Below are 16,501 nucleotides of genomic sequence, written 5' to 3'. Positions count from 1 at the left end.
CTTTTGGGGTAGTCTTGGCTGGGAGCTTTTGAGCCTTTAAATAGATCTTGGGGGATGAAAGTGGCTACAGTCACGTGATGGGCTGATGAGATGACTTGGGGAGGAACTGCAGAGGGTGACTTCCAACTCTCGGTGGATGGGGAAGGAACCGGGTCTTCTGAGAACAGAGATACAAGGGGAGGAGCACATTGGATGGGGAGGGTGACAAGTTCAACTTTGGGCAGAACTCCGGAACCGGAAACAAATTTAAGGGAGATGGAATCTGAGAAGGAGCAGCCAGAAGAATGGGAGGAAAACTAGGAGAATTAGAGTCACAGAAGCCCAGGGAAAGGAACATTTCCAAGGGGAAGGTTGCGGGGTGGGGAGACAGGGACGACAGAGGGAGGACGGAGGAAGGCTGTGGGAGGATAGAGGACCAGGGAGGGCTAGGGGAGGCGGTGGGCGCTCTGGAAGACCGGACGTAAACCCACAGGCGCTCAGAGAAGGCAGAGAGATCTCGCTTGCGGATTCGGGCATTTGTAATGCATGTGCAATGTTTATTTCTCTGAATAAGCTTGATTATAATGGTAAATAGGGATTATGAATTAACTATAAGAGGAGTGATATTGAGAGTGACAACAATATTGCCTGGGGCACTTGTCAAAAATACACACATTTGGAGGCGCGAAGGGGGTACTCACCCTTCACCCTCTGCTGCGCCCTCCTGCTGCGCCTGTAGCCCTCCAGACCCGCCTCCTCCGTGCCCGCCACGCCCCGGGGGCGTGGCCACTCCACGCCCCTCCCCGGTGCGCGGCCACGTGATCTGTCAGTTTGCGGAGAAGAAGGAATATGGCCGCCGGGCGTGGCGAGGGCGACGCGCTTACAGCCGCTGTCTCTTCCTTTGCGGTCCTCTGACACCGCCTGCGGCCGAGCGGGCTCGTTCTGCCCTAGCTGAGGGCGCCGTCCCTGGGCCAGGCTGTGAGACGGTCAGTGTGGAGGTCGGCCGGCGGGGCTTCGCGCGACGGGGGAGGAGGCGGGGGCGAGGCCGGGTGGGTAGAGGGCCCGGGTTGGGAGGGGAGGGGGCTCAGTGGGGGGGGGGACGGACCGCGTGGGGAGGGGCGAGTCCGGGCCGGGTGGAGGTGCGGCCAGGTAGGGAGCGGCCGGGCCGGGCGGGGGATGGGCCGGAGGGCCGGGCGGGGAGGGGAGGGAGCGAGGTCGAACAGAGAGGGGTTCCGGGGAGGCCCGGGCAGGGGAGCCCCGGGCGCTCGGGGTCTGGCTTTCGGGGCGAGTTCACTTTGCTGGAGTGCGGGTAGGTTTTCTGGACTTGGTGTCTCAGGTGGTCAGTCTCCCTGGGGGCGGAGAGGCCCCTCAGGGGTAGGGTGGGGTGGGGGTGAAGGATGTTAGTGAAACAGTTGTTTTTGTTCTTTAGCCAGGCAGCCTCTGGCACACCCACCACCTGGAGAATCTCTTTAGCGGGTGCCGCTAAGGCAGTCAGTCGTTCTGTGTTTCTTTTTTGGGCTTCCATGGGCGAGGAGGTATTGTTTTCTCTCTTGCTTTCATATTGAGTTCCATTGCTCCATTGTCCTGTGCAGCCTTTTAAACGCCTGGCAAGATACCTGCAAGCCATCGATTTCCACGTTGCCATGATTTATTTATAGGGAAAGGATTTCTTTGTCAGCCTGCAGTGTTGGAATTTTTATTCTTTCAAGTTGTTTTGACAGGTTTAAACCAATGAAGAATTTTTCTTATTAATAATTATTCATGCAGCTATCTCTGCTCTCTAGGGGTACTTGCTAAAAATGTACCTTTTAGTCTTTCAGAGATTGCCAATTTGGCCTGGGGTGTGGCTCAGGAATTACACCTCAGTGTGCCCCTGTCCACATTTGACAACACTGAGGACCAGACATCTATATTTTTTAAAAGTACCTTAGGGTATCAGGTGCAGAGCCAAGGTTGGGAAATGCTGTAGCAAGGTGTGTTCTTTGTTCTCCTCTAGCTTTGCTAGCATGGACTACTTTCATCAGAATCATTCTGGGGTGCTTGTTAAAATGTCAGTTTCTAAGCCTCACCCCAGATCTACCTAGTGGAATTCTCTAGTGGAGGAGCCCAAGGGGTATGTGTATTTGACAAGCTTCTCAAATAATTTTGATGCATACAAGTTTGAGAATCCTTGTTCTACACTTTGAATGATTTCCAGATCTATTTTTCTGAGTTCTGGGTGGATTTCTTCAACCTAGTTCTTTTGGAGCACTTCAAATTCAGCCTGTCCAAAACACCCACATCCCCCATTCACCCAGCCAGAGTGGCAGGGAAGGAGGAGACATAACCATGCAGAGAAAAGTCTACTCTTCCTCCTGACTTCTCTTTTACTAAGGGCAACACCATCCTCCAGTCACCTGTGCTTGACATCTAGTCAATCTTCAGCCTGTTCTTTTTCTTCTCCAGTCACATGGTTAGTTTTGTTTTTATATCCAGAATATCTCTTCTGAATATTTGGTGGGTCAAATATTGGATATTTTATATTGTTCAAGTTAATATCTCTCACGTCTCCATTACCACTGCCTGGTCCCTCTTCTGTGGGCTGTTTTAGTGGTTCTCTGACTGGTGTCCAGGGCTCTGATTCTTTGTGTTTTTCCTGTCTGGGTCACATACACTGTTGGGAGATTAATTTTTCTAGGATCATGTATGAGTGTGCCATCCACCGTTCCTACGGTCAGTTTCTCCACTTTATGTGCTACTGTATAAGTGCTCTTTAGAAGGCAGGTACCAGAAACTTAATCTATTACCTCAAGGCACATGGGATTGAATGAGAATCAGCAAGAAGTCAGGGTCCAGGGCAGCACCAAGTGCTGCATCTCTCAGTGGCCACATCTGCTCTTTTACTTAGGAGTCTTTCTTTGTTCATATCTGTTGTGTTCTCTCTGCTGACTGGCTGTCTCAAAACTGTATCATTTACACATGGCCCGCAATAGCAGGCCCAGTCTCTGGTTTCTAATTCCCAGTTCTAGAGAGAGGAAGCTGACTGAGCAGTCTCATGTCACAGATCATATGCCCATCCTGGTTATGGGCCACGGCAGAGAACATGGCTATTGAGGGTAGCAGGGACTGTGAGCGGGCAAAGTCCTTCAGAAGGGGCATCTTTGGTTTTTCAATTTGACAGTTACCTATTGAGTTTCTACTTGTTCTAGACCTATAATAGGTTCTGGAGATATAAAAACAAAGGGGAGATAGATCTTAATAGATAAGTTCAAAGGTGACCCCTGAGCTGGATTTTGAAGGATGTATTTTGGTTCCTTAAGAATGTTAAAGCTGGGCCAGACATTGCAGGTAGATGGATCTGCGTGGGCATGCTCATTCATTCTGCAAGTATTGGGTTCTGCAGTATACCAGGCACTTTTCTAAGTGCTGGAGATGTAGCAGCAACAAAACTGAGATAGTCCCCATCGTCATTGAGTTACATTTTCTTGGGTAGAGGGAGCAGACAAAGAAAGTACCTGGTATGTGGAGTGATGCTAAGTGCTCTATAGAAGACTTTTAAAGTAGGGCTATGGAATGGGGGGTGACAGTAGAGGGGGTGATGGCTGTTTTATACACAGTGGTCAGGGATGCTCTGATCAGGTGACATCTGAACGGAAACTCAGTGGCCTGAGCAGAAAGAAGGAAGAAGAGTGGCAGGAGATGAGCTCAGGGAGGTGGGAAAGGGGTGGAATAGATCAAGCAGGGCCTTATAGGCCACATTGGGGAGCTGGGATTTTATTTTGAGTGAAAGGACAACTGTTGGGGAGTTTTGAGCACAGAATGGCCATAAGAAGACTTATGATTTAGGAGGATCACTCAAGCATCTGTGTGGAGTGGTGAGATCTAGGCCCAGTAGTTGTCAGCAGCAGGACAGGCTCTGGGGACTGCAAATGGGTCAGTGTTGCTGGAGACTTAGGTGAAGGGAGGAGGAGCGGGGCTGGAGATAGAACTGTGGGAGAGGCCACATTCAGGAATTGATTGTGTTGTATCTGGAGGAAAACAAATTAAGTTTGTAATGGGAGAAGTTATAAGTTGTGTCTATTAACCACTTGGCCTTTTGGTGAAAGCACTTTGAATACCAAAAAAGTTTTGTCCGCCTATTAAATGTGTTTGCAATTTCTAAAAATGAACTTACTACAACATAAAGATTTTTTTTTCTAGCATCACTATTGACTGTAGCTGCCATTTTCAAAAATAATGTCAAGAATGTATGACCTTATATTCCCAGTAGACAAAAAAATGCCATGGACAGTAGATTCAAATGATGCCCATTTATTCAAGAGATATAGTGTCGTCTGTGGCCCAGGAATTGTGCCAGGTGTTGGGTATTTGATATAGAACAGTCCTTTCTTTTATAAAGCTTATATCCTAGTGAGAAGGACAGCTATTAAACAGGTAAATGTGTAAATTACAAGTTTATAAAAGTGCTGTGAAGGAACAAAAAAGGATCCTATAATAGAGAGCAATCCAGGTTAGGGGAATTTACCAGGACAGGGTGGTTAAGAAATGCTAGTATCTATTATTATGTAAAATAGGTAATATTTATTGACCTTGTATGTGTTAGCACCATTTCAATCCCTTTGCATGTAACTGTGCAGTTATTTGAAGATGGGAAATTTAGACACTGAGGTCAAGCAGCTAGCCTGGGAGTGAGGGGTGAAGAAGAGAGGTTGGTTAATGGGCGCAAACATAAGTTGTATAGAAGGGATAAGTTCTAGTGTTAGATAGCACAGTAGGGTGACTACAGTGAACAACAATTTATTGTATTTTTCAAAATAGAGGATTTGAAATGTTCCCAGCACAAAAAAATGGTGAATGTTTGAGGTGATTGATATCCTAAATACCCTGATTTGATCATTATGCATTGTATACATGTATCAAAATATCACATATACCCCATTAAAATGTATAATTATCATACCTCAATAAAAAAATTAAAAAAAAAACTAGCCCAAGGTGATAGAATAGTAAGTTGTAAAGTCAGGAGTCAAGCCAAGGGGGTCTGGTTCTTGAGTCTACGCTGAGCTGCCCTTTAAGAAGAAGGCCTTTTTGAAGAGAGAACATTGAAACTGAAGTGTGAAGGATGAGAAGCTGCACAGATCTTTTGCGATGAAACATTTTTTCTTTTTTCTAATAAAAATGAATGTTGGCTTAGTTTATCAAGTAAAACAATACAGCACAAGGATGTGTGAAGGCAAAGCTAGTCGTCTCCTTTTAGTCCTACTTGTTAAGATAACCAATTTTAGCAGCCAGATGTGTGTCCTTCCACACTTTTCTCCTAGTTCATGTGTATACACTGAATATATAGAGGTATGTTTATTTTATCAACTAGAATCATACTATACATATAATCTTAAATATGACAATGCATCATAGGTTTTACTATGTATCAACAAATATGGATTTAATATTATAATTTTATTTTGTAATTTCTAGGTATTTATGTGCCCACAAACATGACATTTTAATATTGATTATTCAGTGAAATTTATTAAACACTGTCCATGACCTCTAGTCAGAGACCACCAGCACCATACCTATTGTTGAACCAAGTTGGTCTCATTAACTCTTCTGGTAAAGGAGAGTATGTGTTGGGGCACTAACTGTTGGGGGGGTCTCTCTAAGAGGTTGTTAGAAAGGTCTTATAGGATTTGAGCTTATGTTAGGTGACTTGGGGAGGAGTTCAAGGAACAAAGCTTTGCTCTGTGTTGGGAGCTCCAGGAAGCAGGGTTAGGGGGATGGGGTTGGGGGTGAGGGCTGGTGGGGGTGGGGAATGCACACAGATTGGAGGGGCAGAACTGGAGAGAGGAGGCATGAGTTGATAGCCTGTCACATTGATCCAGGGGAGAGATGGTGTAGTACACATTTTTAGGATTCATGCCCTAGATCACAACTGTTCCCTCTTTTCTGGAAACAGTGGCAATACTGTGTGACCTTGTAACCCCCTCCCAACTTTGTGACTGTAGTTGATTGGTTCTGGGTTGGCAACTGGCCCAGTCTGGGCAGTCAGAGTCCTTTCCTGGGACTTTTGTATCTGAGAACAAAGAATAGACTGCTTTCTCTGGTGTTAGAAACTGTCTGATTTGAGGCTAGATAGCTGTGGGAAGCTGTATTCCCCTTTGTGCAGAAGAGTTTGGTCTAGAATGAGAGTAGAGTAACCAATAGAGAAAGAGAATTCTGCTTGCATTTGAGGTCCAGTGCCACCCACATTTCCCGTAGTGTGGTTGTGGGAAATAAACCAGAATCCTTAAAATACATTTTTCTGTTTTGCTTAAGCTAGTTTAAATTTGTCTCTTGCAGCCTTAGGAGACTTGATTAATATGGACGGTGAAAGCCAGAACTAAGGCACTGAGCGTGGGGTTGGCTGATCTCAGGTGTTAGGAGGTGAACTGGACAGAAAATGGTGACTGTGGCTCTGGAGAGAGCAGCGTGCTTTGGTAGAGTGGATACCAGGGCAGTGTTCTAAGTGGAGGGAGGAAATTGGGCAGAGGCAGGTGCCTGGTGTGGCATGACAAGTGGGAGCAATTTTGAGTGCTTCAGCCTGGCTGGGCTGTGGGGATGGGGCTGGTATGAAAAGAGAGCTGATCCTGGATATCGGGTATGGGGGTATTGGGCTTCCTGGATATCGGGTATGGGGGTATTGGGCTTGAACCCATAGGAAGTGGGAACAAACGAAGGCGTTGGGTGTTGGTGCTAATGACTGTTAATAAAAGTCTCTTTTTGGTTTCTAATGATACAAATGTCACATACTAGAAAATTTAGGAAATAAATATTCTATTCCCCCCCCTTTATTTTTTATTTTTCCTTTCGGAAATAAATATTCTAAAGAAAATAAAAATTACACTAATGCCATTTGTTCTGTTGCACTTCAGTATTTAAAAATGTGTATATTTTAAATAGTTGAGATGCTGTATAATGTAGTTCTTAATCTTTCCCCCCACTTCTTCTATCGTAAGCATTTTTCGGTCATACATTTTTGGGAAACATTTTGATATGTGTGTGTGTATATATATGTGTATATATATATATATATATATATATATATATATATATATTTTTTTTTTTTTTTTTTTTTTTGAGACAAGGTCTTGCTCTGTCACCCATGCTAGAGTGCAGTGGCATCATCATAGCTCACGGCAACCTGAAACTCCTGGGCTCAAGTGATCCTCCCACCTCTGATGACTGTATATTATTCTACTATGTGAATGTATCATAATTTATATAATGTCCATCTCTAAGTTTTTTGTTCTTATGAACAAAATTGTGTTATACTTAAAATCTTTGTCCATGTTTCTCATGTTTTTAGAATGAATTCCTAGGAGAGAAGTTATTGGATCAAATAACATAACCTTTTTCTTGAGGATTTTTAAAAAGTAAAGTATATAGAAGTATATTTTACATACAATAAAATTCACCCTTTTTAGTGGACTTTTGTTTCCCCCACCTGAGACCCCGGCAATCCCTGCTGTTTTCTGTCTCTGTAGTTTTCCTTTTCTAGATTGTCATATAAATAGAATTATACAGTACAATAGTTTCTGCCCTCTGGCCCCCAAAGACAGACTTCATTCCCACACATAAAATATATTCACCAATCTCAAGGCCCCCCAAAATCTCAAATCATTACAGCATTTGCTCAAAGTCCAGATTTCATTAAATCTCAGCTCAAAAGTTCTAAATCTCGCCGGGGTGCGGTGACTCACACCTGTAATCCTAGTACTCTGAGAAGCTGAGGCAGAAGGATCACTTGAGGTCCGAAGTTTGAGACCAGTCTGAGGAAGAGCAAGACCTCATCTCTACTAAAAAAATAGAAAAAAATTAGCTGGGCATCGTGGCATGCACTTGTAGTCCCAGCTACTCGAGAGGCTGAGGCAGGAGGATTGCTTGAGCCCAGGAGTTTGAGGCTGGTCTTAAACTCCAGAGCTCAAGTGTTCCTCCCACCTCAGCCTCCCAGAGTACTAGGATTATAGGTGTGAGCCACCGTACCTGGCCTCTCTCCAGGTGGTTTTGATGCATCTTAAAGTTTTTTTTAATTTAATATAATTTTTAGTTGACAAATAATATTTTGTTCATTTATGGGGTACGATGTGATGTTTTGATACATGTATATATTACGAAATGATCAAATCAGGCTAATTAGCGTATCTGTCACTTCACATACTTACCATTTCTTTGTGGTGAGAACATTTAAAGTCCACTCTTTCAGCAATTTTGAAATATGTGATACATTATTATTAACTGTAGTCACCATGCTGTGCAGTAGGTCACCAGAACTATTCCTCCTGTCTGTCTGAAACTTTGTACCCTTTGTCTGACATCTTCTCATTCCCCAGCCACCCTGATGCCCCCTCAGCCTCTGGTAGCTCTGGCCTAACTTATGTTTTCAAAGTCACTGTGGTTGTGTTGTGGAGGATGGACTGCAGGGAAGGCAGAGTGGAGGCAGGGAGGCCAGTCAGGAAGCCATGACAGTGGTCCAGGTAAGAGGTCATGGTGGCTTGTAGCAAGGTGGTAGTGATGGAAGTGCTGAGTAGTAGTCAGATGTGAAGTATATTTTATAGGTAGAGCCAAAAGGATTTGCTAATAGATTGAATGTAGGGTGTAAGAGGAAGAAGCAAGTCTTGCATAATTCCAAGGTTTTTGGCCATGGAGGAATGGACCCGGAGCTGCCATTTACTGGGTGGAGACAGTAGGAGGAGCAGTGGAGCACTTCCTTGTATTTGAGGTGGTGATAAAGGAGGGTTCCGGGCTGGATCTGGAGTTTGGAGTGTGGAAAAGTTAACATTGAGATGAGTGTGAGTCTTGGGAAGAGACATCTGATCAGCATTTGACAGCTGAGCTGTGGAGCCTTGTTTTCACTTCTGCCACTGGAGGTGTACTTGCTCAAGTTTAATGTTAAGAATGATACTATATTTAATAGTAACTTAGTTTTTTTTCCTAACCATAAATTATGTGTACTTTGTCTAATTTAATTTTAACAGGTATTGAAATAAAGATCGCTACAGCTTTCTGTGACAATGTCGGTTCTGATATCACAGAGTGTAATAAATTATGTAGAAGAAGAAAATATTCCTGCTCTGAAAGCTCTTCTTGAAAAATGCAAAGATGTAGATGAGAGAAATGAGGTAAGACCATATTTGTAAAATTAAATTCTTTCACAAAGATTTGTTGACCACTCACTATGTGCAAGGCACTGTGCTAAGGATAGAGGTAAGAAATAGGTGGTTCTCACCCTCAGTAATGTTGGACTGTACTTATGGTATAATTTCTTATAGTTAAAAGTACTTCAAATGCCATGTTTTTGGAGTGCATTTTAACTTATATAAATGATTGAATATTGAATTTAGATTTATCATTGACTTTTTATTCCTTGATGGAATAATCAGTATTCAGGATGTTTGATTACTGAAATCCGAAGTGCTTCTAAGAAATGTTAGAGAGCATCTAGACCCTATCTTCCTGTGAATAGATTAGCCAGACAAAATTAGGAATTTTTGAAATATTTTCCTGAATGGAGCCCCAACTCTCTTCCTTGATTGTTCATTCCACATAACATGGGATTTTAAAGACCCTTCATCTTTAAGAGAGAGTTAAATAGGTTATGTGTTATATTTAATAAGACATTAATAAACATGTACTTAAATGAGATATTTCTATTTAATAATATGAGTAAAGAAAATTTGGTCTTATGTTATCATGAATAGCCAAGGTGAAGATTATTTGGCATGTTTTAGGTACTAATAAACTTTTGTATAAATACTGTATTAGTAAGTGGCAAAGTATGTGTTTGAATCGTGTTTCTTAGAACTGTATGTATTTTCAATAAAGTGTAATTTTTTTTTGCCATTAGATAAGATGAATGAGGAGTGATTTTTATTTTACACATGTATGTATATGTATTGATATGTATATATGTGCGTATACATGTATCTGTGTAGACATAAAAGTTTTTGTAAATTATTATAAAGCAACATGTAAAATTTACTGTCTTAACCGTTTTTAAGGATACAGTTCAGTAGTGTTAAATATTTCCGCTTTGTCATGCAGATGCCCAGAATTTTTTCATCTTGTAAAACCAAAACTATGTATCTATTAAACAACTCTCCCTGTCCCATTTCCCCAACCTCTGACAACTACCATTCTACTTTCTGTTCCTGCCAGTTTGACTAATGACACCTCATATATATGGACTCATATTATTTTTCTTTTTGTGACTGGCTTATTTCACTTAACATCCTCAAGGTTCACTCATGTTGTAGCATGTAATAGGATTTCCTTCCTTTTTAAGCCTGAATAATATTCCATTGTATGTATGTAGCACATTTTATCCATTCATCTTTGAATGGAAATTTAGGTTGCTTCTATCTCTTGGCTATTGTGAATAATGCTGGGTATGTAACATGGGTGTGTAAATATCACAAATGTTTTTAAAACTACTGAATTGACAGTTATTACTTTATTGTTACTTTTTTTGGATATTGGGTACCTAATTTTGTTAAATGTTAACTCAGTCATCGAAAAATGTTATTGCAATAATATGATAGCTAATGTTTTTATTTAATACTTACACAAATATAATGGTATGTATTTTGTATGTATTTGCATAGCAACTGTATAAAGAATAATACTGTTATTTATGACTTAATTCCTAATTTACCTATCCAAGATACTATCTAGTAGAACTCAAAGTTGGACCCTCCAAGCTCCACTGCCTTTCTTTGAGTCTTCAGAAGAAAGTTCATCTAATGATGATGCCTGTCTTTCCAGTGTTTCTGTATCGAGCAAAATGTGTTTTGGTTAGTTAACAACATCATTGCAGCCTTTTATGATTATGAGTAGTCAAAAATTGTTATAAATAGATAAGGTATAAAATTTATAATTGGAGATTATTATAAAAGAATTATATAAAGTCATTTTATTAGCATATATTAGCATATTTGGAATAACAGTGAGATAGTTTAAAAACATTGTTTTACTTCTAGACATTTTCTTCAGGAATACTGAGAAAATAGCTTTACTTGGAAGGAAAAACATAGCATATCAATAAGCATAAAATTATATATTGCCATAAAGGGTGAAGCATATTTGGCATAGAGCTTAATTTAGGATCATCCATGAGATAGCATTTAATGGATATTAATTATCATTATATCCAGTTTAACATTTATACCAATTTAAATTGGAGTTTTAAAATAATAATTTGGAACCAGTTGAGATTGTTTAGTTATGGCTTAATGTGAAGGTTGGGGATAAAGTAACTTTCGCAAGGCTTTTTTTTTTTAAAGCATTTTGCTTCTACAACTACTGATAAAATTTAATTTTTATAGAATTATAAAAAGTTTGGATTTTTCCCCTTCTTATTAAAAGTAAAGTATTTAAGTAATTTAATGTTAATGTGTTTTGGTTATCAGTTTTGGAAAGGATTCTTAAATATTAGATAAATAAAATAATGTGGTTAAAATTGCCTGATACTGTGCTAAGCACATAATTGGCCACAATCAGTAAACTCTAGTTTCCTTCTTTTCTTTCTACTTTATTTATAAACTAGAATCTAGTTTTATTTTGTTTATTTATTAAAAGGATTTGTTCTATAAAATTTGGATTCAGTCAAAAGGTCACACTCAAGGATCCAGAAGGTCACATGTGGCCCCAAGGTTGCAGGTTCCCCAGCCCTGACAACCTCTTGGCCTGTGAATATTCTTAGTGATGGCTAATCTTTATAGAGTAGTGAAGGGTTTTTTATTTTATTTTTGAAAATTGTGAAAAGTCATTCTCTTTGCTCTTCTTGGTACAAGGGAATAGGGCTGGGGCTGGACGTTTTTCTCCTGTTTAAAAAAATGAACTGGAAGTTTAAATTTAAGTGATAGATTTTGTTGTTTGTTTATAAATAGATTTTAAAGGAAATTTCAAAGGATTTCAAAATGTTTTAGTTTCACTACCATTATTGGAAGAAGTATATACCCTCCAAAGGTGACTGCTTTAAAAGGCAATGGTTATTTAGGTCTAATAATGCACCTAAATAAGTAGAAATGGGAACCTAGAAAGTGGGAAGAGCGAAGAGATGCTTGAAGAGTAGATAGATGTTTTTGCATTGGAATCTTCTGGGAAGCTGAGATAAAGTATAGTACCAGTTGTGGGGAACTGCAGTTGGTGCAGTGTTCTGTTTTGTTTGGGGTGTGTTTTGGCTTGAGGTCATAAGTAGGAGAGCAGGGGTTATGTAGGTTATATAATCTTACATTTTTTGGAAAGAGATAGGCGTGGGATTTGCTGGAATGTGTGCAGTTAGGTATGGAAGGGACCTTTATTGATTCATTTTCAAGTGGAAGAATAAAGTTGTCATGACATGATAAACTACTCTGTAGCTCTAAACTGTATTTATGAGATTGGTTAAGCAAGAACTGGGAGAATCCAGAGATAGGCTTTGTTTTAAGGCTCAGCTTATCAGGTAACTATCCTTCTATTAGGGGATCTAATAAAACTTTTTGGCAGCCTTTACTGAAAACCATTATCTTTTTGGATAGTATAGCTATAAAATGTCTATCAGTTAGGAATTGCTTTGGACTGCATGTGACAGCACTCAAAACAGTGGTTTACACAAATTAAGGTTTTATTTTTCTGACATAATAATAAGCTGGAGGAGCCATTCCTAGGCTGATGTGATAGCTTCAGGGTGCCCTCAAGGACTCAGGCTGCTTCTGCCTTTCTGGCCACCTCTCCCTGTGAGCCGATGACCTCCCATCACCCATGCTGACTCAGCTCCCTCATTGTGTCTGCATATTGGCAAGAAGAGGGAAAAAGGGTGCAGACCAGCTGAGTGAGTCCCCTTATGGAGCTTTCCCTGGAGGCCTAGCCAGAGCAGGGCCACGGGGTTATTTCCAGCTGCAAGTGTGTCTGAACAATGTGGGATTTTGACCTGAGCTCATTGCCACCCCCAACAAAATCCTGTCCTAGATACTGGGTAGACAGCTAATAGTTTCTGCAAGAAAAATTATGACTATTCAAGTGTTTTATTTGACATGTTCCTAGGTAATCACATTTCAACCGTCTTTCTTATTTGTGTTATAGGTATTTATACACATTTACATTATTTTTTCTCTCATTCTCTAGAAACACTTACCTGTGTGAACTATATGAAATGTAACTGTGACCCCAGAAAGTAAACAGAAAACTCCTCTGAGTCTTTGGAATTATAATTTTGAACACTATGATGTAAAATTCATGTATTGTCAGGGCCAAGGATTCAGAGTTTGTTGGCTTTAATTTATATATTATACTAGGGACTTTTTATCACTTTTTATCCCAGTAGATTAGAAGGGAGAAGGATGCCGTAGCAAGTATCCCAAAGAACTGAGAGCTGACAGAGGCAGGCATGGTGTAATAATTGTGTGTAGTCATGACTCAGAATCTTAAGCATAAGGTTCAAGGTAATCTGTTTAACAAGTAGCAATGTGTGCACATTGCTTTTTAGAATGATGATTATCGTAAAAGTTATAATCAACTTTAATGCTTTTAATGGATAAATGTTTTGATCTGGAAAAGCTGTTTATGTGTAATACCTCATTCCCTAATGACCCTGGTTAAATGACATGGGGCTGCCACATATAATTTAGTATCCATTGTTACATGAGAACGTCTATATTTAACGTGATTTACTTTTGTACTTTATTCAAACCAGTATTTGTGTTTAACTCTTTACTTGTGTTATTCTTATGATAGCATCTGTTGTATTTTGCCAGTTATTAGAATTGTTTGTATGTTGTTCCTAATAGATTTTTAAATTCTTTGAGTCTTTGCTCACTCATTTACTCAGTCACTGTCCCTCACACTGAGTATATATGGTATTAAACCCATAAGCAAAACAGGCATGTTTCCCACCCTCATGGAGTTTAAAGGCTTTAGGAGAGAGAGACAATAATCAGTTGTTAATTACACAAAAATGTGATTACGAACAAGGATTAGCATAGAAGGGGGAATTATAGGGGATCAGTAAGGAGGTGGGAAAGAGCATGAGGGCATATGGGGGGGCTGGGAGTGGTGCAGACTGGGTTGAGAGGGAGACCTGCTCTGCCCTTGCCATCATTCAGGGCTCCTGGTGACTTCGGTGAAGACCTTGGTTCTTATCCAAAAGAGCTATGGGAAAGCGTTGCAGGGTTTTAAGCAGAGGAATGATGTCGTACTGGTGTTTTGAAAAATCTCGGGTATTTTCCCCCACACTGATACACACATAATAAGCAGGTGCTTAAATTTAAATATTTGTGTAATTGAACTTAATTTTTGGTGTAAATTTTTCTCATTTACCTTAATATGTTTTAGGACCTTTAGTATTATCACTCTTTAACCTGGTGCTTCTGCATATGTTTTTTGTCATGGCACTTACAGAAACTGATGATGTTGATACTGCACCTGCAGTAGGTGAGGCTTGCTGCCGGAGGTGACATCCTGGGATCTGGCTGCCTGGGTCCTGCCCCCATCTCTAGGGCTCAGGGAGTACTGTCTCTACTCCTGTGACTCATTCTTAGCACAAAGCTGGGAAACTCTGATTTAACTAGCAGAGGCTTTAGTTTAATCCGTTAAGTTTATAACGGAAGGCTCTAAAGAACTATATATGTATATTCTATATACCACCTGTATTTTTATTTATTATTTTAGGTTTTTCCCTCTAGTCCTGTTTTAAATAAAACATATATATGTTAAAAACACACTCTATATATTATATTCTAACTGTATTGTTAGAGAATTTGATTACCATAGGTATTCTAAGATTTTATATATGTTTCAGTAATCACTTTCCAGGTCCTCGTATTGTGCATGTTTATTTATTTTAAATGAATTTGCAGTGCCAAGAAACAGATTCTTAATACTGTAGGAAGAAAAATTATGTTTTATTTTCTCTTTGACTTTTAAATTATTAGTAAACTGAAACTTAAGATTCAAAGCTTTTTCTAAATTAAATAAATATAGTAAACACAGCTAATGCTTAACATACCTTTATGAAAATATGTGTGGTATATTTAACCATGGTGTTTCAGTAAAAGTGCAGCATCTTGATAAGTTTCCTGTGTCTTTTATATTCCCCAGTGTGGCCAGACTCCATTGATGATAGCTGCTGAACAAGGCAATCTGGAAATAGTGAAAGAATTAATTAAGAATGGAGCTAACTGCAATCTGGAAGATTTGGTATATATTAAAATAATTTACTCATTTGTCTTCATTTTCTTTTGCTTAACTTTGATGTTTCTTTGTTTTTAAGAAGTAATTCTGAAGTAGTATATTAAAAATTATACTTTCAGATGTATCTCAATGTTGCTTAATTGGCTACATCAGTTTTTTAAAAGAGTAATACAGGAGAGAAATTTTTCCTTTCAGTGAAGGATCTCAGCTCTTTTTTTTTTTTTTTTAATTTTATATTTAAAAAAAAGATATTTTTTCATATAAAAAATTAGATAAACTTGGTGTGACTTTAGTAAACCACAGCATTTTTTTCAACTTGATGATTCCTATTTTATTTATTTATTTTTTGAGACAGAGTCTCACTCTGTTGCCCAGGCTAGAGTGAGTGCTGTGGCGTCAGCCTAGCTCACAGCAACCTCAAACTCCTGGGCTCAAGCGATCCTCCTGCCTCAGCCTCTCGAGTAGCTGGGACTACAGGCATGCACCACCATGCCTGGTTAATTTTTCTATATATATATTTTTAGCTGTCCATATAATTTCTTTCTATTTTTAGTAGAGACGGGGGTCTAGCGCTTGCTCAGGCTGGTCTTGAACTCCTGAGCTCAAACGATCTGCCCGCCTCGGCCTCCCAGAGTGTTAGGATTATAGGCGTGAGCCACTGCACCCGGCCTCTTTATGTTTTTTGTATACAGATGGCACCAGTAGAGTAGAGAGCACATATACATATGGTTATATGCCTGCCTAGAATATATTTACATATAAGTCATGTTGTTAAGTAACACCCCATAATGGTAACTTACAATAAATATCACTACATATGATAATGGCCAGAAAGATGTGGTCCCTTCTGATATCACTTCTGAGGGTATCACCATTCCAAGAGGTTATATTTCCTCTAATTTTCCCTGTTTTTCTTGGAATTGCTTTTGAGGATCACACCGCTACATCTGTTTTGTTTTTTTAATTTAGTGATCATTTGAATTAAATTACAGTTACGAATAAAAATTAAAATAGGATACTTATATCCTTTATTTAAAAAATAAAGGAAAATAGTTCGTTTTTTTTCACATAGTTTCTAAACTTATCATATGGGATCGCTCTAGTTTCTTAGCCTGTGAATGTGCTCTAAAATTTGATTACAGCCTCTTTGATCTCAATTTATAGTGATGGTTGCTCGCCACAGGATTAGCTTTGAGGTTTTGATGTTCATCTTCTCTCCTTTTTACAAAACACAGTATATTATTAGAAGTCCAGTGCGAAGACTGGACAGTTGTGAAACCATTTCTACACCATTATTAGTGAAATAAGTAGACAGATAAATTCTTAAGAGACTTCAGTA

General features: G+C 39.6%; 1 protein-coding gene across 8 annotated transcripts in view; it reads left to right on the top strand.

Annotated features, from left to right (window-relative positions):
- The first annotated feature begins 828 nt into the window (after positions 1–828).
- Positions 829–16,501, top strand: part of KIDINS220 (kinase D interacting substrate 220) — a 105,957-nt gene continuing 90,284 nt past the window's right edge. For all 8 annotated transcript variants that reach the window (XM_045549000.1, XM_045548999.1, XM_045548998.1 and 5 more), the window contains exons 1-3: positions 829–965; positions 8,973–9,116; positions 15,070–15,168. In XM_045549000.1, coding sequence (XP_045404956.1) covers positions 9,009–9,116; positions 15,070–15,168 — 207 coding nt within the window. In that variant the 5' untranslated portion in view covers positions 829–965; positions 8,973–9,008. The remainder of the gene's footprint in view (positions 966–8,972; positions 9,117–15,069; positions 15,169–16,501) is intronic.

This window comes from Lemur catta, chromosome 4 (assembly GCF_020740605.2).
Source record: "Lemur catta isolate mLemCat1 chromosome 4, mLemCat1.pri, whole genome shotgun sequence".
NCBI lineage: Eukaryota > Metazoa > Chordata > Mammalia > Primates > Lemuridae > Lemur > Lemur catta.
The sequence above is the reverse complement of the archived record's forward strand: the minus strand, read 5'-3'. Positions and strand labels throughout refer to the sequence as shown.